We start from the raw sequence: 18,126 nt of genomic DNA, 5'->3' as shown, positions 1-18,126 counted from the left end.
TAGGATTTACTTTATTTTGCCTTCAAGTAATGTACAGAGCAGGTTGGTATTGTGATAATGTTATGAACTTTATTCAAGATTGTCCATAATTTTTCTGTCCAAATAAATGCCAGGGTAGCAACTTCCGATGGATCGTGACTGCATCCTTCCAAACTCTTACATGCTTATCATAAATGATCATCTATCTTCCTATGTCATTTGATGCTATATAACCTGTGAAGTTGAAACAGCATCTTGAAATAACCTAAGAATCAGTTATTAAAGGAAAGTGGCTGATGCAGGCCAAATTATTATCTTATGAATTAGATATATCATATAAAATTTTATTCGTAAGTAAGTTCAACAGTTGAAATTTATGATTTTATTGTAGGTAATGATATGTTTTTCATGTATTACACATACATACAATATCTAATAATGTCAGCTTGTGAAAAGTCGTCGTCCTTCACACTTGAACTGAATAGCATTTCCGTTTCTCCAGGATGTCTTGCTGGAGGGTGTGTTCCCACCCATTGGGCCCCAAAGTGGAGGCACTCAGCTGGCAATTACAGGACAGTACCTGAACATCGGCAGCACAATTTCTGCATTCCTGGATGACTTACCATGCCAAGTGAACTCCACACAAGCTTCTAGCAGTCGCATCACTTGCATGACGTCACGCTGTAACGGTCCCCACCGAATCAACCGTCTCACTCTCATCATTGATGGTGCCAATAGGACGCTAGAAGGCAACCCTTTTAACTACACCATGGATCCTACAATCATGGAGATTAAGCCTTTAATAAGTTTTGCCTCAGGTGGCCGAATGATTACTGTCCATGGCACTAATTTGGACACCATACTAAAGCCAGAAATGGTGGTATACATTGATGAAGAGCCTAACCCCATAAACAAAACAGTAAGAAAGTCGTTTTATTTACAATTTTAAAATAGGGTACTTGAAAATATTTGGTTGAGAACATTTTTTTAGCTAAATAAGGACTATACTAACTTAATAATATTCTGTGAATGGGTTATTTTTTATGCCCTTATTTATTTTTATTTTTTTATTTCTTATTACACATTAATGAGATCTGTTAATCATAATTGTTTGTCTTTGATCATTGCTGTTTCGGTATAGCTTGCAGTTATTAATTTTCATTTCACGTGGTTCATATTTGTAATGTTATTTTTATTCGTATTATCATAATCAACATATTGACAGTTGTAGTACTAACAGTAATTATTATTAGTAATACTAGTGTTTATTATTGTTAAAAACAATACTTTCCAAACTACCAGGAATCTTTTGTTTGTCCTAGAAGTAATCCATTTTAAATTCCTGTACTAGGGGTTGCTGGCTGAACTTTAACTGTGGTATTAAGACTTACTGTGATGCATGGCCATTGCATGTAAGTAGTGTTGCAATCAGTAAAGGCTAACAATCAAAAAACTACGTTTTACAATAGTGCAACAGTCCAGCATGATAATCTCCAGAATTATGACTACAGGATGAAAGAAGTGAGACAGGTAATAGAATTTATGTTGTGGTATCTTTATGTTGCAGGTGTGCTCTGTCCTGAATAGTATTCAGATGGAATGCCCATCACCACCAGTTAATGGCAAGTTCAGGGCGATGCGCAGACGAAAACGGCACTCGACGCAGAAGTACACAGTTATGCAACTGCAGCTTCGCATTGGATTCATTATGGACAATGTGGAAGCTGTGAAAGATCTTGAGAAGCACTTCCATAATATGAGATCAGATCTGGTGTATGTGGATGATCCAAAGTTCTTTCAGTTCCCAAACCAGATCAAATTGTACAAGGGAGACACTTTGGTTATCGAGGTATGTACTCGATGTTTGGTATGCCGCTGTGAAATCTAAAATTGTAAATATCAGCATTCTACATAAATTTTTCTTCTATGAAGGTTATAAGGGACATCACTTGTGTACTGACATTCATTTAAAAGGCTTTAAAGACCAGGAGTTTGCATTGCATATGCATAAGGTAGTTGACATAGAAAGACATGAAGGTCTTTGTAGGATTAATGGTACACCACTTTTTAAATAAAAAAATAAAATTATCTGTGGCGTAACAGCTCCAGAGAGCCCAAGCCGACTAGCTTGACTGCTGGCCTCACGTTCACATGCCTAAGCAAAGGTGAACGATCATCCAACCAGATATAGGGTGACGTGTGGTCAGCACGACGAACCCCCAGCCATTGCTAGTTTTCATGACCGGATTACGCTACCCATTGTAGCTCCCCAATTTCCTCACGATGCTGGGTTGGCACCGGTCCCATACACTGGTCGAAAGCTCATGAGGAAATTTCTTCTCCCCCGAGACTCAAACCAGCACGCATTCCATATCGCCGGTCCAAAGCATGATGCCTCAGACCGCGCGGCTACAGCAAGGGGCACTTTTCAAATAAGTTACCAGTATATGATGGCAGAGGTTTGGGATGGTGACTGTGGAATCTTGTGTATGCCACCAGCTACATATTTTTAATAAATTTTTCAATAGTTTCCCCTTGCATTGTAATATTATGGGTTCATAGTTACGGCCCATTTTGAGTATTGTAGATAAACACAAATTCTGTCTCCCATATATTTGAGAAAGTGAAGTAAAAAGCTGTTTGTGTGTGTCCGTGAATTATGCTGCCACCTTGCTGGTGGGAGCGGGTGTATGAAGAGAAAAGGTGTGAAACCTCGTAAAACAGCCGATGGCTTGCTATGGTGTCTAGCAGCGACTTGAAAGAGAGATTCATTGAAACCATAAGACTAAAAAAATTTTATGGATTATTTATAATGTGCAGTTAGATCACATTATGCAGTCTTTCAGTAAATATTGCACATGTCCAGTCACAATGCACTACTTATCCAACCCTGCTGCATAAGATAGCCCAAATACAGAAAAACTATGGCCTATTTTTAATTAATTGTACAGTTTCTTAATGTTTATCATAGAGAAACAGGGAATTAGAGCATCTGTACTATGGTACTGCCTTCCAGAAGTAACTCCAGGGTTAATGGTTTAGCAGTATGCTGGAATAATGCACAGCAAATTGGACAACACATTATATATGATGTATAGACAGTAAAGATTAAAGACGTAATGTAAACAAATGTGTAATTTTTTTACATGCTGTATCGTAACTAGTGCACTTCTCTTGATGAAAAATTGTAAGTAATTTTAGTGTTATGTTTATGTGTACATTATAGCAATTGATATATACATAAAATTGACTTTTATTTTCTAGGGTGAAAACTTGAACCTTGCAAGTGATGAATCTGATGTAAATGTAACAATTGGAACACGTCCTTGTAATGTTACATCCCTGGCCATGACTCAGTTGGTTTGTACACCACCTGAAGTTCAGCCATCTGGTACAGATGAAATTGGAATAAAAACAGACACTAGTTTGCCCTTGGTGGTGGTCCGCGTCGGTCGAAGTCTACGCTTTCCAATTGGATACCTACGTTATGAAGTCATGAAACCTTATTCATTTCCTCCTGAAGCAATTGCTGGAATTGCTGCAGGGACTTTCTTCCTTGTGTTGCTGTTTGTCATCGTGCTGGTCGTGTACCGACGCAAGTCCACGCAAGCAGAGCGTGAATACAAACGTATCCAGATTCAGATGGACACCTTGGAAAGCAATGTTAGATCAGAATGCAAGCAAGGTAAGTCTGTGCATGCTTGCTTGTTTTCTTTAGCATAGTTCTGTACTTTGGTTGCAGTTCACTGTTTTTAACATGCACTTGTAGCTGGTTGTCTTAGACATGTGGTGGGACCTGAAAGCACGTATTGGATATGCAACATATATTCAGTTTGCTATTGTTCTATTATTTTGAGATCAAACTTTATTTACAAAATTATTTGTTCTTTTATTATGCTTTTATTTGGTTCTAAACAAAATTTTTATATCGGCATTAAATATTATCTTTTACAAATTCATTCACAATTCTCGATGTATTTAGTTATAATACAAGTAGTGGTAAAGGGGTCTTGTTTTCCATTTCTTTCAGCTTTCGCTCAGATGTGCACCTGGGACCCACGGCGCAATGGTGGTTCACGCCTCCTGCATGGTATTGCCACTGCGCTTAATATTGTAGTTTCTTCCGTCTGCACATTGCATTTGTTTCATCTTGGAAGCTTAACTTACTAACTGAGTGCCTGAGATTGTTTTGTTTACAGCCTGAACAGCATGAACTAATCCTGTGGACAGTGCTTTTCTTCTAGGAAGAATGCTAAATAATGATACTGTTGCATGACATGTAATAATTGGCTCCTGACAGCCAAGGGCGACTTGCACAACTTTGCACTGGTCACATAGAAGTGCCACCATGTTATCTGGCTTTGTTCTTATTACCTACATATCCAGGTAGCGTGTCAGAGAATTTAACTGGCAAGAGAAGCAACATGAATTTTTACTAATAAAACTTCTTTTTAGGCAAATAACATAACATGGAACACCCTTTTGGAAAAGCCATGAATGTTACAATTTATTTATGGTTTTTATTTCAATCAGTTTTTGCTGATTTTAGATCAGCTTCTGGTTGCTTAATGCATTCACAAGTCAGATAGCATCATGTAAATAATGCACATGTGCACGTACACCGCACTTACATTTATTGTATACCATAACCTACATTTTGGAGTAAGTGATGTTACAACTTAAGTTCTGACTCATTACTGTTAATCTTGCAGGAAATCAGATGTTAGAAACAGCATATTCAAGTTTCGTTTCAGAATTATTTATTCTTAAGTTTAACATTGGAGTAACTCAGGAGATACTCTGTTAAAATCTTGAACAGCATAGTACCTGCTTTCTCCTGTATTCTGTCCAATTCACAATGCATAATCATGTCTCATTCAGTGCTTTATAACATCAGCATTTGATATAGCACTTTATAATAATCATTTAGGAAACATATCTAATGTAAAATTACATTTATGACCTTTCTCGTAAACAGCTACTTGTACACCAAAATGTACGTATGTGCATCAAGTATATCAATATTTATCTTACTAATTTCCTAATAATTTGTTTATTTCAGGATTGTTAAGAGGAGACAACTGCATTTAATTCACATACACTTCATATAACATTTATTCTCTTACATATTTAATAGAATAAAAGAGTAAAGAGTCCATTCTCTTCTTTCTTGCAGTCAGCCATACATGTTACGTTAGGTAGTGCATTCAAAGGCATGTTGAATAAAATTCCGTACAGTTGGCTAATCAGAAAAATTATTTTTATTTTGAAATGTTTTTTTATCAAGTACTGTTTCTTTCACCAGAATATTGTTTTATTTGTTGACCATTTAACAAGTTAAATATATAGGATTTGAGGTTTTCACAGCGGTGAGTCTGAAGATTGCTGTCTTCTCGGTTATTGCGCCGTGTAGTCTAGTAGATTTCCACCAACATTTCAGAGGTCATACTGCCTCGGTCATCAGGGCGCAATAACCCAGAAGACAGCATTCTTCAAGTTAAATATGACCTTAATAAAATGACAGCCCAGATTTTGACCCAAAATACATTTCACTTTCATGTTTCAAGAATTTTCAGTATACTGATTTTTTTCTAAAATGATGTTTGATTGACTGAGTTTCAAATTCAGAAATATTTTATTGTCATAGTCCAGTGTTTAATAAGGTTTTAAGATTTTGTGGTGACAATACAGTTAAGTCTTCTTGGGCAATCAGCTACATATGGGATTAGTCCCAAAAACATAGGAAAATTAATTTTGCTGTCATCCAAGAAGACTTTATTCCATTGTATGACATCTGATCTATCTGCTTTAAAGCCAGCAGTAGGGAAATTTGAACACAAGTTCTGTTGGGTGAATTACTTTCCAGAATAGTTTGTTTATTAAAATCAAATTAATTTCTATGGACAGATTTATTATAAACAGTTGTTGCAATTCCTGAATTTAAATGCTTGTCTTGCCAGTTTCTGTTATATGGATATAGTTGATCCTATCCAAAAGCAATTCCCTATTTCATGTTGGATAAGCCCAGCCATCAGTACATGATGGAGGGAAATGTGCTCTACTGTGGCTATGGGGAGCTGTAATACAAATGCCGATGTGTTCCATCCTGCCTAATGTATCCTACACTGTGCATTGTAATTGTCCATCATTTCATCTAGATGAGTAAGGATTATTTCATTGCATTGAAAGAAAGAGAAAGGTGAATGATGAACAATTATTGACATTTTAATTATAAGAAAAGAAGTGAGAAACCTTTAACATCAGTAACATATTTTAAATCCTTGAGATGTTAGAAATAGTTATTAATATGTAGAGCATAACGAGTTAGAGGCTGAAGTGGCTACGTATATAACTTTCATTAGTGGTAGTGTAATTTTTTTTAAGAGTAGGGAAGGGTAGTTTTCTGTTACTACAATGAACCTCAATTAACCAGTGTGAAGGCAGAGAAGGGCAACAGATTCTTTTAATAATTCACGTGGTGTGCAATTGTAATGGTTTTGCATTGTTAGTCATAAATATGAATTACTAGGCTAAATTAGAAATAGCATTTAAAGGAATTGTCAGTCTTCCACTTTTGTTCTTATTGAATATTAAGATGGCACTGACAATTTTGTTCTTAACCTAATTTAACTGGCAAATAACCATTTGTATTATATTGAAGGTTGGAAGTCATAAACTTTTCAATCTTGCCGCAAAAATGTATAATGAATGGTTTTACATTTACATCTTATCTATAATCATTGGGGAGTATTACAAATGGTTTTCATCAACAATGGTCCACATCGCAAGAAAAACCAGGAGGCTGTCATTCACATATTTATTATCATAGGTATTGACATTTTGTTCAGTTGTGCAGTTTCAAAATTTCACAGTTTCTATCAACATGTTGTCCATTCTATACCGAAATATTAAAATACCAAACACAAGGGAAAGAAGCAGAGATGTAACAACTGAAATTTTTGGATAATTGAGGTTCCACTGTATTTAAATTAGTGACTCCTGCCTTCCACTTTTATATTTGTTTCTCTGTGTTCCTTCTGTGTCAAAAGCTGTAGCTCATAGGTGTGTTTATTTCTAAAAAAAAAAAAAAACAAGTCTGTAACTACAAGTTCAAGTGATGTGATGCTTATTTTGAAATTGTAGTTTATGCAGAATGAAAATGTACAATAATTGTTCATTTTGATGCTTTTGATCTTGAGTTATGAGAGGAGTACTGAACTTAATATGCAGAGTTTTGAATTTTTCTTCATTTGAGTGTTTGCTTAATTTCTGGGGACTTAATACAACATCCACTACAAGGAATATTATTTATTTGGGATAAAATTATAGATATATGTGCATGCTGCAGCAGTAGGGAGCGTTAAATAAAATAGAGCAAAGTATTGATAATTTTATTATTTTGTCTAGCATTTGCTGAACTACAGACTGACATGACAGATCTCACAGCTGACCTGGAATCTTCAGGAATTCCAACTCTAGATCACAAGAATTATATTATGAAGGTGTTTTTTCCTGGTGTAAGTGATCACCCCATTCTAAATGATCCAAAGGTAAGGAGGTATTTAGATAAAGGCATTGTAGCTTAAAATTATGTATTCCAAACTTCATTGCATCCTGCATGATGCGGTGTTATTTTTTTTATTTTTTTCATTGTTGGGTTTGAATTTTCTGTTACCTGGTGGTGTCTTCACTGCAAATAATATGTTTTCAGTATATGATATATTACGCTTTTTTAAAATTGGTTTCCTTACTATTTGTTTACAATTGAATCACACTTGTTTCTTAAGGCTTAAATACCTCCTTGGTTTGTTTTGTTGGCTATGGTTTGTATATTTTATAAGTGAGTGCTTCAATAATTCCCTGCAAATCCTTTTCAGCATACTATTTATATATATATATATATATATATATATATATATATATATATATATATGAGAGTTTAAACTTTTTGCAGTCAAAAAACAAGCATGTCACTTGGTTGTGCATTAACCAGTATTAAATGATTGTCAGTCTTTGAACATCCATGCAATATTTTATTTGAAACAAATCTCTCTGTATACAGAATACTCATTGCAGAACTGTTTTCTTTCCTTGTGATGAACAGTTTGCTTTCCCATATCGCTAGAACTATTCCGTACTACTGAAAGGGTTTAGCAGCTGTAGACATACAGAATAAATGCATCATTTGTATATATGTCACATAAGTATAAGATAATACTATAGTACAAAGTACAAATTTGAAATTTGTGTTGTAGCAGTTTTTTTTTCTCACATGTTAATTTTTGCATTGTTACAACTTAAAGAACATATTTATAAATTTTGTGAATTATGAAAAATTTTAGAAAGTGTATAAAGTATAATGTTTGAACTCATATAAGAATAATTTTATGAATACTCTACATTTAAGTACTGACAGAATGTGGAAGCTTGTGCTAAACTCAAAGAGCTGAAAATGGTTCATTTAAATTATTTTATTTGTTTCATGGAACTACGGTAATAATTCCCAGCAGTGAGACTTAATCTTTATCATCTTGTCACATCTTATGTGCTGTCCAGCTGATTATGCATCTCACTATCATATTGCAATAAAGGTTAATTTTATATAATGAATTGCAGACACTTGAGAAAGCAGGATATTGATGGCACTTACTAATTTTTAGTAAATGTTATTGTTTCACGTCATTGTTACTGAATGTTGTGTACTGGAAACTTCTTCAAAATTTAGTTCACATCGGAATGAACCATTTGTTCATAACATCACATAAGGACTCATAAAATATTTTAATGTATTATTTTCAGAAAATGCATCATAGAAAAAATAAGCAAAGTTTAATATCACATTGTTGTCATTAATATCTTTCTTGTTGCTAGCAAGTCGCTGAATCAAGATATACTGGTCATCTCGGAATAGCTGAATTATTCATTTTTATTATAAGGGAAATTGTATCTAGTTGACTGTATGTAAGATGCAACACAAGGATAAAAAATATTGTGTCAACATACTCAGCACATAATAATGCACTTTTCTTTTAAAATTTAATATAGGTGCGAATTAATGGACCAAGAACAAATTATGATGCAGCAATGCTTCAGTTTGAACAGCTTATCAACAATAAGTGTTTCATTCTAACCTTCATTGAGACACTGGAGGCACAGAAATCATTCAACATTAGAGACAAGTAAGTTGTAATTATTCAGGTCACTTCAGAATGTCATCAAATATTCATTAATGTCAAAGATCTGCATAAAAACACTTTCAGGTATTAAAGATAATTCAAACAAGAAGTTAACCATTCTTAACATATGGTAAATTATACTTCCACAGAGTTAATGTTGCGTCACTCTTGATGGTTGTGCTTATGGGTAAGATGGAGTATGCTACTGATGTCCTTAGAAGCCTCTTACTACGGCTCATTGACAAATCTGTGCTCACCAAACATCCGCAACTAATGCTCCGGAGAACAGAGTCAGTGGTGGAGAAAATGTTAACAAACTGGATGGCTCTTTGTATGTATAACTACTTGAAGGATTATGCTGGTTCTTCCTTATTCCTGCTCTTCAAAGCCATCAAGCACCAGATTGAGAAAGGCCCCGTTGATGCTATTACACATGATGCTCGTTACTCACTGTCTGAAGAACGCTTGCTACGAGAGCAGATAGAACATGGCATGGTTGTAAGTAATGTTCATGCCAAACATTTTTATCACAATACATTAACAGTTTACTGTACAGAATATGCATTCATTGTTTATTGTAGGTTTTTTGTAGCAATATTTTTTATTTTTGCATGTTATCTCAGAATTGCAAACGTTACAGTATTGTCTCATTGTTTATCAGGGCTAGACAGTGGCTGCTGCTTTATTTGCCTCGTCTGTGATATTTCTTCATATTATTAATAATACAATTTCTTCTAAGGCATATAAAAATAATTTCTCATTATTTAGATACATAATTTAGTGAATTAATGCAATTAATAGACTCTGATTTATACTACTATTTTTACATGTTATGTTAAGAAGTTTCTAAATTGGAAAAGTTGCATGCATTGTGGTGCGGTGTGCTGACTGGGGGAAACAACTGCATGTTTCAAATCCTTTTGTACTATTTTATGTGCAGACTTACTTTTAAAGTGATATCAGCACTTCATAGCTCAATAAAAATGTGCTTTAATGTGAGTTTTAATTACTTCACATTGTCATTATGCCACATTCTCTTCTGCAGAAAGTATTCTGTTTGTACATCCAGAAAATGCTACAGGTGGTTGGTCACCCCAGTGTAACATACTGCATCCTGGGTACCATTGCTCAGCAGAGCCAATGCTTACTGGTTATCATTTGTGGTATGGGAGTTTCTGTACTGCTTATGTTTTATGTTTGGTCATCAATATATTTTTCCTTTCTTTTTTTCCCTAGACAATCCATCTTGTGCAAGAGGATCCACATTATGAAAAAATCCCTTACCAAACATATCAAGTATGTGCAATGAGAATATCATTATATTTCTCCATTCCCAAAACTTTCTTGTTGCTTGTAATGGTGTTGGGATGTTGCCTGTTGCTTTGCTGTATTGTTTGGAATTCAGGTTATGGTAGCTGGAATTGCCATATAATTCTCTGTGATAGTGAGATCAGATATAGATGGGTGGGTAATGTTGTGAAATGTATATTAAGGTCTGTCAGTTCTTTAGGATGTCTTTATTATTCAGAGTTAAAGCAGTTGCATGTTCAGAAAAATTCTTGGGAATAATTAATTCTTGCGTAATTGTCTTTGTGTGATATTCTACTCAATAGCTGAAAATGATGATGATGATGTGTAAATGTAAGAAGCTGAATTTGTAACTTCAGTAGGGACTATATTATAATTTTTGTGTGTTATCTGATATTTTCTTTACAGTGTGGCAATTGTTTTCATGGGAAAACTCAAAAGATGTGGCTGTTATCTGGGATGTTCTACCATGTATTTTCATAGATACTGACCAGCGTTTAAGATATATTGGCCAGTATCTACCAAACTATACAATGCAATACCCCATAAAACAGTCATCTTCATATTCCTCATGATAATCAGAAATCTTGCCACATAACCAAAACTTTGCATAACAGAAGAATCATGATTTGTGTCTTCTAGCCCCCTTGATACTTACATACTCTTGCTTGTTCAGTAATCTATCTCTTTATGCATTAATGCATGCAATAACAGAAGTGTTTATAGATACACATTTTTAAATATTTTTGAACTCCAAATTTCAAACAGAACTGTTGCATTTTTGCAGACCCTTCATGTGGTTCAGGATGATCTTGATGAGAAGATCCAGTGTAAAGTTCTGGATTGTGACACCATTAGTCAAGTTAAGTCCAAAATCTTGGATGCCCTGTATAAAAATACGCCTTTCTCAATGAGGCCATCTATCCATGAAGTAGATTTGGGTAGGTATCTTATACTGTCTGAGTAAGTTATTTTGTTGACATTTTTTGGGTGTGAGGGTGAAAGACAAGAGAGAATGTAACTCACAAAATTTTTGACCTAAGTGAATCCTGGCACACTGATATTCTTAACCAAAAATATTTTGTCTTGCACCATGTAAATAATCCATGTTAAGTGGGTCCTTTGTCCTAAGGTTGTGGGTCAAGGAGATCAGTAGATACAGAGCATAACTGTAAACGCAATGAATAAGTAGTCATGACAGGCAACAGATGGTGGTTAAGTTATATTGTAATACTGAACATGGGCTTCTATAACTTTTCACGTTCAGTATTTGCATTCAATATGTAGGAAAACAATGTGATACACAGTAGTTAATATGAGAAATATGAGAAAGTACTTACCATGTTTCTTTCATTATCCAATAAAGGATTACCAGATTGTTAGTATCTTTCCCATAAATGATATAAAGTGTTTTATTCATATTTATGCAGAACTAAGATGTATACTGTAACCTTGAACAGAATTTTTGATAGTTTCTTATTATTTACACGTTAGTTTAGTTGATGATATTGCTTTATATTGATTCAGAATGGAGGCATGGACGTGGAGGTCATTTGACCTTACAGGATGAGGATTTAACTACCAAAACCATATGTGGTTGGAAGAAGCTGAACACATTAGCTCATTATGGAGTAAAGGAGTCTGCAGTGATGTCTCTGATTCCTCGGCAGAATGACAGCTTCAATGCGAATTGCAAACAGCCTTGCCAAAATTGTGAGTTTCAGCAAGAGCAAAACACTTTTCTTTTCTGCTGTATGTTATTGAAGAAAGTGAGTAAAATTTAACCATGACTGTCATATTTAGACATTAGAAGCTACTCATTTGTGGACTTGCCATAATGGAAGCACATTAACCATGAGAAATGCAAACAAATTAATTATTTAGTTTTTTGCTTAAAAGCACTAAGCATGAAGAGGATTGATTGTAGTTGGTATGTAAATGTAGTTTATTTGGGATTGTAAACAAGTTTCAGACATGTATTAATTCAAATTCAAATTTGTACTATGTAACTGAATCTGAATTATCTGACTAAGTTTTGTGAAATTTACCTTTAATCCCTTCAGAAGGCTTTGTGGAATGTCTCAACAGTGACAAAATAAGTTGCGTGTTAACAATATGGAATATTTGTGTCTGGAGAAGAAGATATACATATATGTATGCCATGTGTCATTATTATTTGCGTGCACTCTCTCATAAAGTGGTTTCTATCCATGATTACAGGCACTGGTACATACTTCACGAACTCACTGTCCCCAATTATTACAGCCAATGGTGATGTGGAAGCAGGATCGAATCTCCGCATCTACCACTTGGTCCGACCGATTGATGAGCACCACTACCAAAACAATAAATCCTCAGAACGCACACACAAAGCCATCCCTGAAATCTTTCTCACACGGTTACTGTCCACAAAAGGCACAATTCAGAAATTTGTGGATGATTTCTTCAACACCATCTTAACAGCTAATGAAGCTCTCCCTCCAGCAGTAAAGTGGCTGTTCGACCTTCTGGATGATGCAGCCAAGAAGCACAATATCACTGAATCTGAGGTGGTTCATGCCTGGAAATCAAACAGGTGAGTCATCTACATATTAAAACAGTTCCCACTATTAAAATAAATTTAAATTTGACAGAAGTGCTGCAGACCCAGACACAAAGTTATAATGTGCTTACTGCTGGTAGCATTCCAATAGGTCAGTTACTCTTTTTTAATTATTGGCTGCAGTTACTTTATAAAATGGCATTTTGTCATACAGTGATAATCATTCATAGTAAAATGTGTACACCTACTCATTGTAAGAATTGTAAAACTGTCAGTGGAAATATTAATTATACTAATTTGTAATCACCTTCAATAGAACTTTCATAATTTATGTAAGGATCTGTAAAGGTGCATTCTCAGGGCTGTCACACTTTCTGCTGCAACATCTTAAAAATGAAGCATCTCCTTTCTTATGGTATAAATGTCTTCACAAATATAGTTAAATAAAATGTGATTTCTTTTACAGTCTTCCATTGAGGTTTTGGGTAAATTTTATCAAGAACCCTGACTTCATATTTGACATCAACAAAACAACAACAGTGGATTCTTGTCTGTCTGTCATTGCTCAGACATTCATGGATTCTTGTTCCACAACAGAGCATCGCTTAGGGAAAGATTCTCCATCAAATAAACTTCTGTTTGCCAAGGATATTCCTCACTACCGACATACAGTAGCAAATTTTTATTATGACGTCCAGATGTTGCCCCAAATAACAGATCAGGAAATGAGCACAGCCATGCAGCAGCTTTCGGTGTCTCAGATTGGAGAATTTGACACAGTATCTGCACTCAAAGAGCTATACATCTATGTCACTAAGTATAGTGATCAGGTAGGTGGTGCTCCAGTAGTTTTAGTGTAGTCCTGGGTGGGGGCCATTCTTTGTGTCCATGTCTTAAACCAAAAATTCTCTAGCTTATTTCTTTGGTTACTATAAAAGAAAGTAAAATTTATTCACGTATATTATTTGCTGAGGTTATTATGTCTGTACACAGGAAAGCAAGCACATTGTGTTTCAACAGATGAAAATTTGCATGCTTGTTCAACATACAAGTATTTAAGACTAAATGTCATGGCCAAGTGGTTAACACTTATGCTTCATATTCAGGAGGATTTTGGATTCAAATCTTGGCCCAGAGAGAAACTATTCTGTGATTTTTATCATTCTTCTGATTATTGCCATCAGCCCTTTTTGCCTTTTCAGAAACTTATTTGAAAGATTACTCCTGTGTGCTCTGTGACTTACAGATCCTGGATGCACTTGATATAGATCCTCACTGCAAGAAGATGCATCTGGCTCACAAACTGGAAAATGTGGGTTGTACATTGGATGGAGAGGAGACATCAACATGCTGACGGCGCGAGTCACCTGATCTCCTGTTGGCCAATCTCTACTGAGATAAAAAGAGAAGAGACTGTGATATGCTTCATGCACATGCAACTGTAAACTGTGATCCAGGGGACTGCAAGTGATGTGATGTTCTGTTATGTTACGTTCTCTGTTGGGATCAGGTGATGGAACAATTGAACAAAGATGTTGGTGGTGCATTAGTGAATGAGCGAATCCGGCTGTGGCAGGGTGGATGGGATGTTTGTCAAGCACATGATGTTCTCCTGTCTGCCTTCTCTCCTAGAAATACTGGGAGTATGGAGACTATTAGGACAGTCAAGAGTTCCAGATGTCTTTTTTAAAAGCACAATAGTTTCCTAACATTGAGTGCCTCGAATATGATACTAGAGAAAAAAGTGTCAAAAAGTCCCCTCACAAGGATCTAGATTTATGGGTGGATTTACAGAGCTATTATTTTAAACTCCCATTTTTATATAAAATTAAACTCCTAGAAAATACTGCTACAAAATTTTAACTTTGTAATTACGGTAAGTTGCTGGAAATGACTTGCCATTATTTTGTTGTTCTTTTGTTAAAAATAATGCTAGGCCAGAAAGAGACTGTCCGGAGATCCGTGTAAGTTTGTATCATATGTACAGTAATTAAAACTTTGAAGAACCCTTCCCATAGGTGAGTGCATGTTCATGCACTATGCAGCAGATGTAGATGATAGCTTATTTGAGGCAACTTTGTATCTGGGTGTACATTATGTTAGCATAATGTGCCAGCTCGATCTTATTGTTGGAAGACTGAAAACTCTGTGGCTTGTCAGAAGAATGGTTGGCAGATGGACTGTGAAGAGCATCTTATGACATAATTTACCAATTATTATAGCTGGTGCACACAGTTATGGATGACATTTTCTGGCTCCTGTTGTGTTCCGTGCATGAATGTCTTTGTGTTTTGAATGCGCTGCAATGGTCGTAGAAAAGTACTAGTCCAAGCTATGCTGTGCCCTTATGTTTCAATTGACAGCAGCTACACTTGTGTATTTGGAGGAGTTGGGACCAAACCACACATCAAGCACTGTAATGATTTCTTTCTAGCTTGTGTTGAAATGACAACAGGACCCAGTACCCTCAGTATTTTACCCTCACCCTCCTCTTTTTTTGGGGGGATGTATAGTAACAAATTTATTGTTGTGTATACTTTTTTATTAAATATTTCTAAGGCTGAGCCCTAATCATGGTACAGATAAAGAATTTTTATGCATCATATTTAATTGCAGCTCCTGGTCTCTGAATGTCTTTTATCCATAATGCTTTTTTCATACATATGTATAATGTTTGGAGATTCATTATATTACATTTTACTTCAGTTGTTGCATATGGTTGTAAATTTATAATACAAATGTTTGTGTTTTAATGTGCTAGCTTTCAGTTGAATGCCAAAAAAAATCTGTATGTCCTCGATTGAATTTGCTAATCTTGCAATAGAACCAACAGCAGATGGTACATGCAAGATGTGAAGCTTTTATGGCAGCTATAAATTAAATAATCATGAGTGATCAGCCATGTCAGTTCAGAGCAGTAGTCAATTTTGTCCCCTTCATCAGAAAATGGTGCAATGCACTGCTTCCCAAGGTGGTGTGGTATGTGTACCACTAGTGGTATGCTACAGTATTTTAAGGGGTATGCAGCATAAAAATAATTATTTAAAATTGTTCCAGAGTTCTGACTGCTGTCAGATGATCTCTAATATAAAGAAAATCGAACAAATTTGTTAATACTGATTAAGCTCATAAGTTTCTTTAAATTTTTTAGCTTACCTTATAGCCTTTCTTAATTTGTGCCTAAAACTTACTTATAATGTGGTTTGACTGCTTGCAAGTTAACTGATTCTGATATAATTTGGAGAGCGGGCATGCCAGTAAGTCTGAGATCCCCAAGAGGCGTATGCAAATGTTTAAAATTTTGGAAAAACTGGTGTAAAGGGTACCCACTATTGTTTTACACACAAACACTTATATACCCATGGTGCTACACCTCCAAGGAAAAGCGCTGGCCTATGAAGGATGTAGAGCAAGAGTCATCAAACTCATCACCAGTTTTGTTCACATTGTTGTACATGGAAAGTCAGTTCAGAGTGACCCATGTGGCAGTCTCCTATTACTGACATGTTCTGCCATTCAGAAGCAAGACAAGACTGGACAAGAGTTGATACAAGTATTTTATTCTGACAGACAGAACATTTGCATGGCAAAATTTAGCAGCATTTAGTCACAACAATTCTTGATGGATCACTGACTTAACTTTCCTGGTGCAACTACATTTAGTGCAATGGTGATGAGATGGGTTTACACTGACTAACCACCATGGGCCCTAATGGCTCTGTAGATGTATTACATCTACTAACAATGGGTTGCCATTATGTTATTCTCTAATGGGGGAGAGAGAAAAATGTTGGACTTCTTCTCTGAAGTAAAGTGGCTGATTACACATCATATGGTGCAGACTGGAACGTTATTTTTATAGTCTTTTCTCTCTCTGTAACTTATCCCTGTGTGTGAAATTTGACAGCATGTGCCATAGGGGATAGAATTCCAATACTTGTGATTCTGTTTCTGCTTCTATTATGTTGGTACTTAAAAATCAAATAAACAGAATCACAATTTATTTCTGTCTAAGTTGAACAATTTTAACACCATGCTTATCCCACTACATTATATTGGGATATAAGAATTGCTCACAGATGGTTCACTTTTTTTTATTAGACTTTTGTATCGTATGCAGCTGAAGGTAATTCCAAATACGCCAACTTTTTATAATATTTTCATTTTTGACATTGTGTAACTTATCTTCCAACACTAAACATTGAGATCTTTAAGTGTTGCCAGAAGGTAAAAAGTGTGTATGACTGTTTAAATATCTAGATTCAATAGTCAGCATGTACTGGACACTTTCTGGTTACACATTATGAAATAAAATATGTTGAATATTTCTTAATTTGCCTTCTTTTTGTACACTTGCACGAACATCTCATTTCTCCAGTGAGCTTTATAGAGTAAGCCATTTCTCTTATTATACCAGATTTAACTCAATCTAGAAATATATTATCCTGATTTATTTTGTTTGTAGTAATAATTTGATCTTGCTAGTAGGAATCAGTTGGCAGGATTTTGGAAGTGGTTGTGATGCAAATTGCATAGTATTGGTTTGTTATTTTAAAGTTCTTATAAAAACTGTGACTGATAAATATAAAGAGTGGAGAGCAGACAAACATAAATAGTGATGCATCATAGTATTAGTTATGGAAGTTATGCTGTATGTATTATGTGGTTATCTCAGTTCAAAAAACATTTATTCCAAGTACAGACAGCCTGAGTCGTGTATTCTGTTGGTGCATTACTGCTGTTCTGATAGTCATCTTAGAGTGCAACCCCTTGTACTCCTCATCCTTCATCGCCTTGCTTTCTGGCAGTTATGAAATTTAAGTGGTAAACATTTCTCTCGATGAGTCTGGTAGTGGTGCTTTTATATGAAAAGCAGAAAATAGACTCAGATTTGTATGTTCTTTTGATATGCAGTAAGCTCAACAGTGGGTGGAAGTGCATTCAGGTCTGCCATTGCAACACAAAACATCTAAGCAAACCCAGAGATAATTCAGGATAATAATGAAACTGTTTATAAACAGAAGATTTTGTTGTCATGAAGTATATTCAAGAAATGACTCCCTTACATTATTTTATTTATGTTCAAAGATTAAAGAATTAAATAAAATAATATGTTTCTTT

The 18,126-nt window shown here is 35.2% G+C and overlaps 1 protein-coding gene across 12 annotated transcripts in view; it reads left to right on the top strand.

The window, feature by feature from the left end:
* The window catches only part of PlexB (plexin B), a 362,229-nt gene extending 344,891 nt beyond the window's left edge, over positions 1–17,338 (top strand). For 5 of the 12 annotated variants that reach the window (XM_087356028.1, XM_087356031.1, XM_087356027.1 and 2 more), the window contains exons 11-23: positions 482–898; positions 1,547–1,828; positions 3,244–3,664; positions 4,010–4,069; positions 7,387–7,529; positions 9,025–9,158; positions 9,305–9,653; positions 10,392–10,451; positions 11,251–11,404; positions 11,991–12,176; positions 12,684–13,038; positions 13,472–13,835; positions 14,252–17,338. In XM_087356028.1, the coding sequence (XP_087212154.1) occupies positions 482–898; positions 1,547–1,828; positions 3,244–3,664; positions 4,010–4,069; positions 7,387–7,529; positions 9,025–9,158; positions 9,305–9,653; positions 10,392–10,451; positions 11,251–11,404; positions 11,991–12,176; positions 12,684–13,038; positions 13,472–13,835; positions 14,252–14,359 (3,033 nt within the window). In that variant the 3' untranslated portion in view covers positions 14,360–17,338. The remainder of the gene's footprint in view (positions 1–481; positions 899–1,546; positions 1,829–3,243; positions 3,665–4,009; positions 4,070–7,386; positions 7,530–9,024; positions 9,159–9,304; positions 9,654–10,391; positions 10,452–11,250; positions 11,405–11,990; positions 12,177–12,683; positions 13,039–13,471; positions 13,836–14,251) is intronic. The other 7 variants (XM_087356039.1, XM_087356038.1, XM_087356034.1 and 4 more) reach the window with 6 other exon arrangements.
* The last annotated feature ends 788 nt before the right edge of the window (positions 17,339–18,126 follow it).

This window comes from Zootermopsis nevadensis, unplaced genomic scaffold (genome assembly GCF_977971745.1).
Source record: "Zootermopsis nevadensis isolate Lab colony 2312 unplaced genomic scaffold, Znev_1.0 Znev_ptg000025l, whole genome shotgun sequence".
NCBI lineage: Eukaryota > Metazoa > Arthropoda > Insecta > Blattodea > Termopsidae > Zootermopsis > Zootermopsis nevadensis.
Note: the sequence above shows the minus strand (reverse complement) of the source record. Positions and strands in the feature narration are given on the sequence as shown.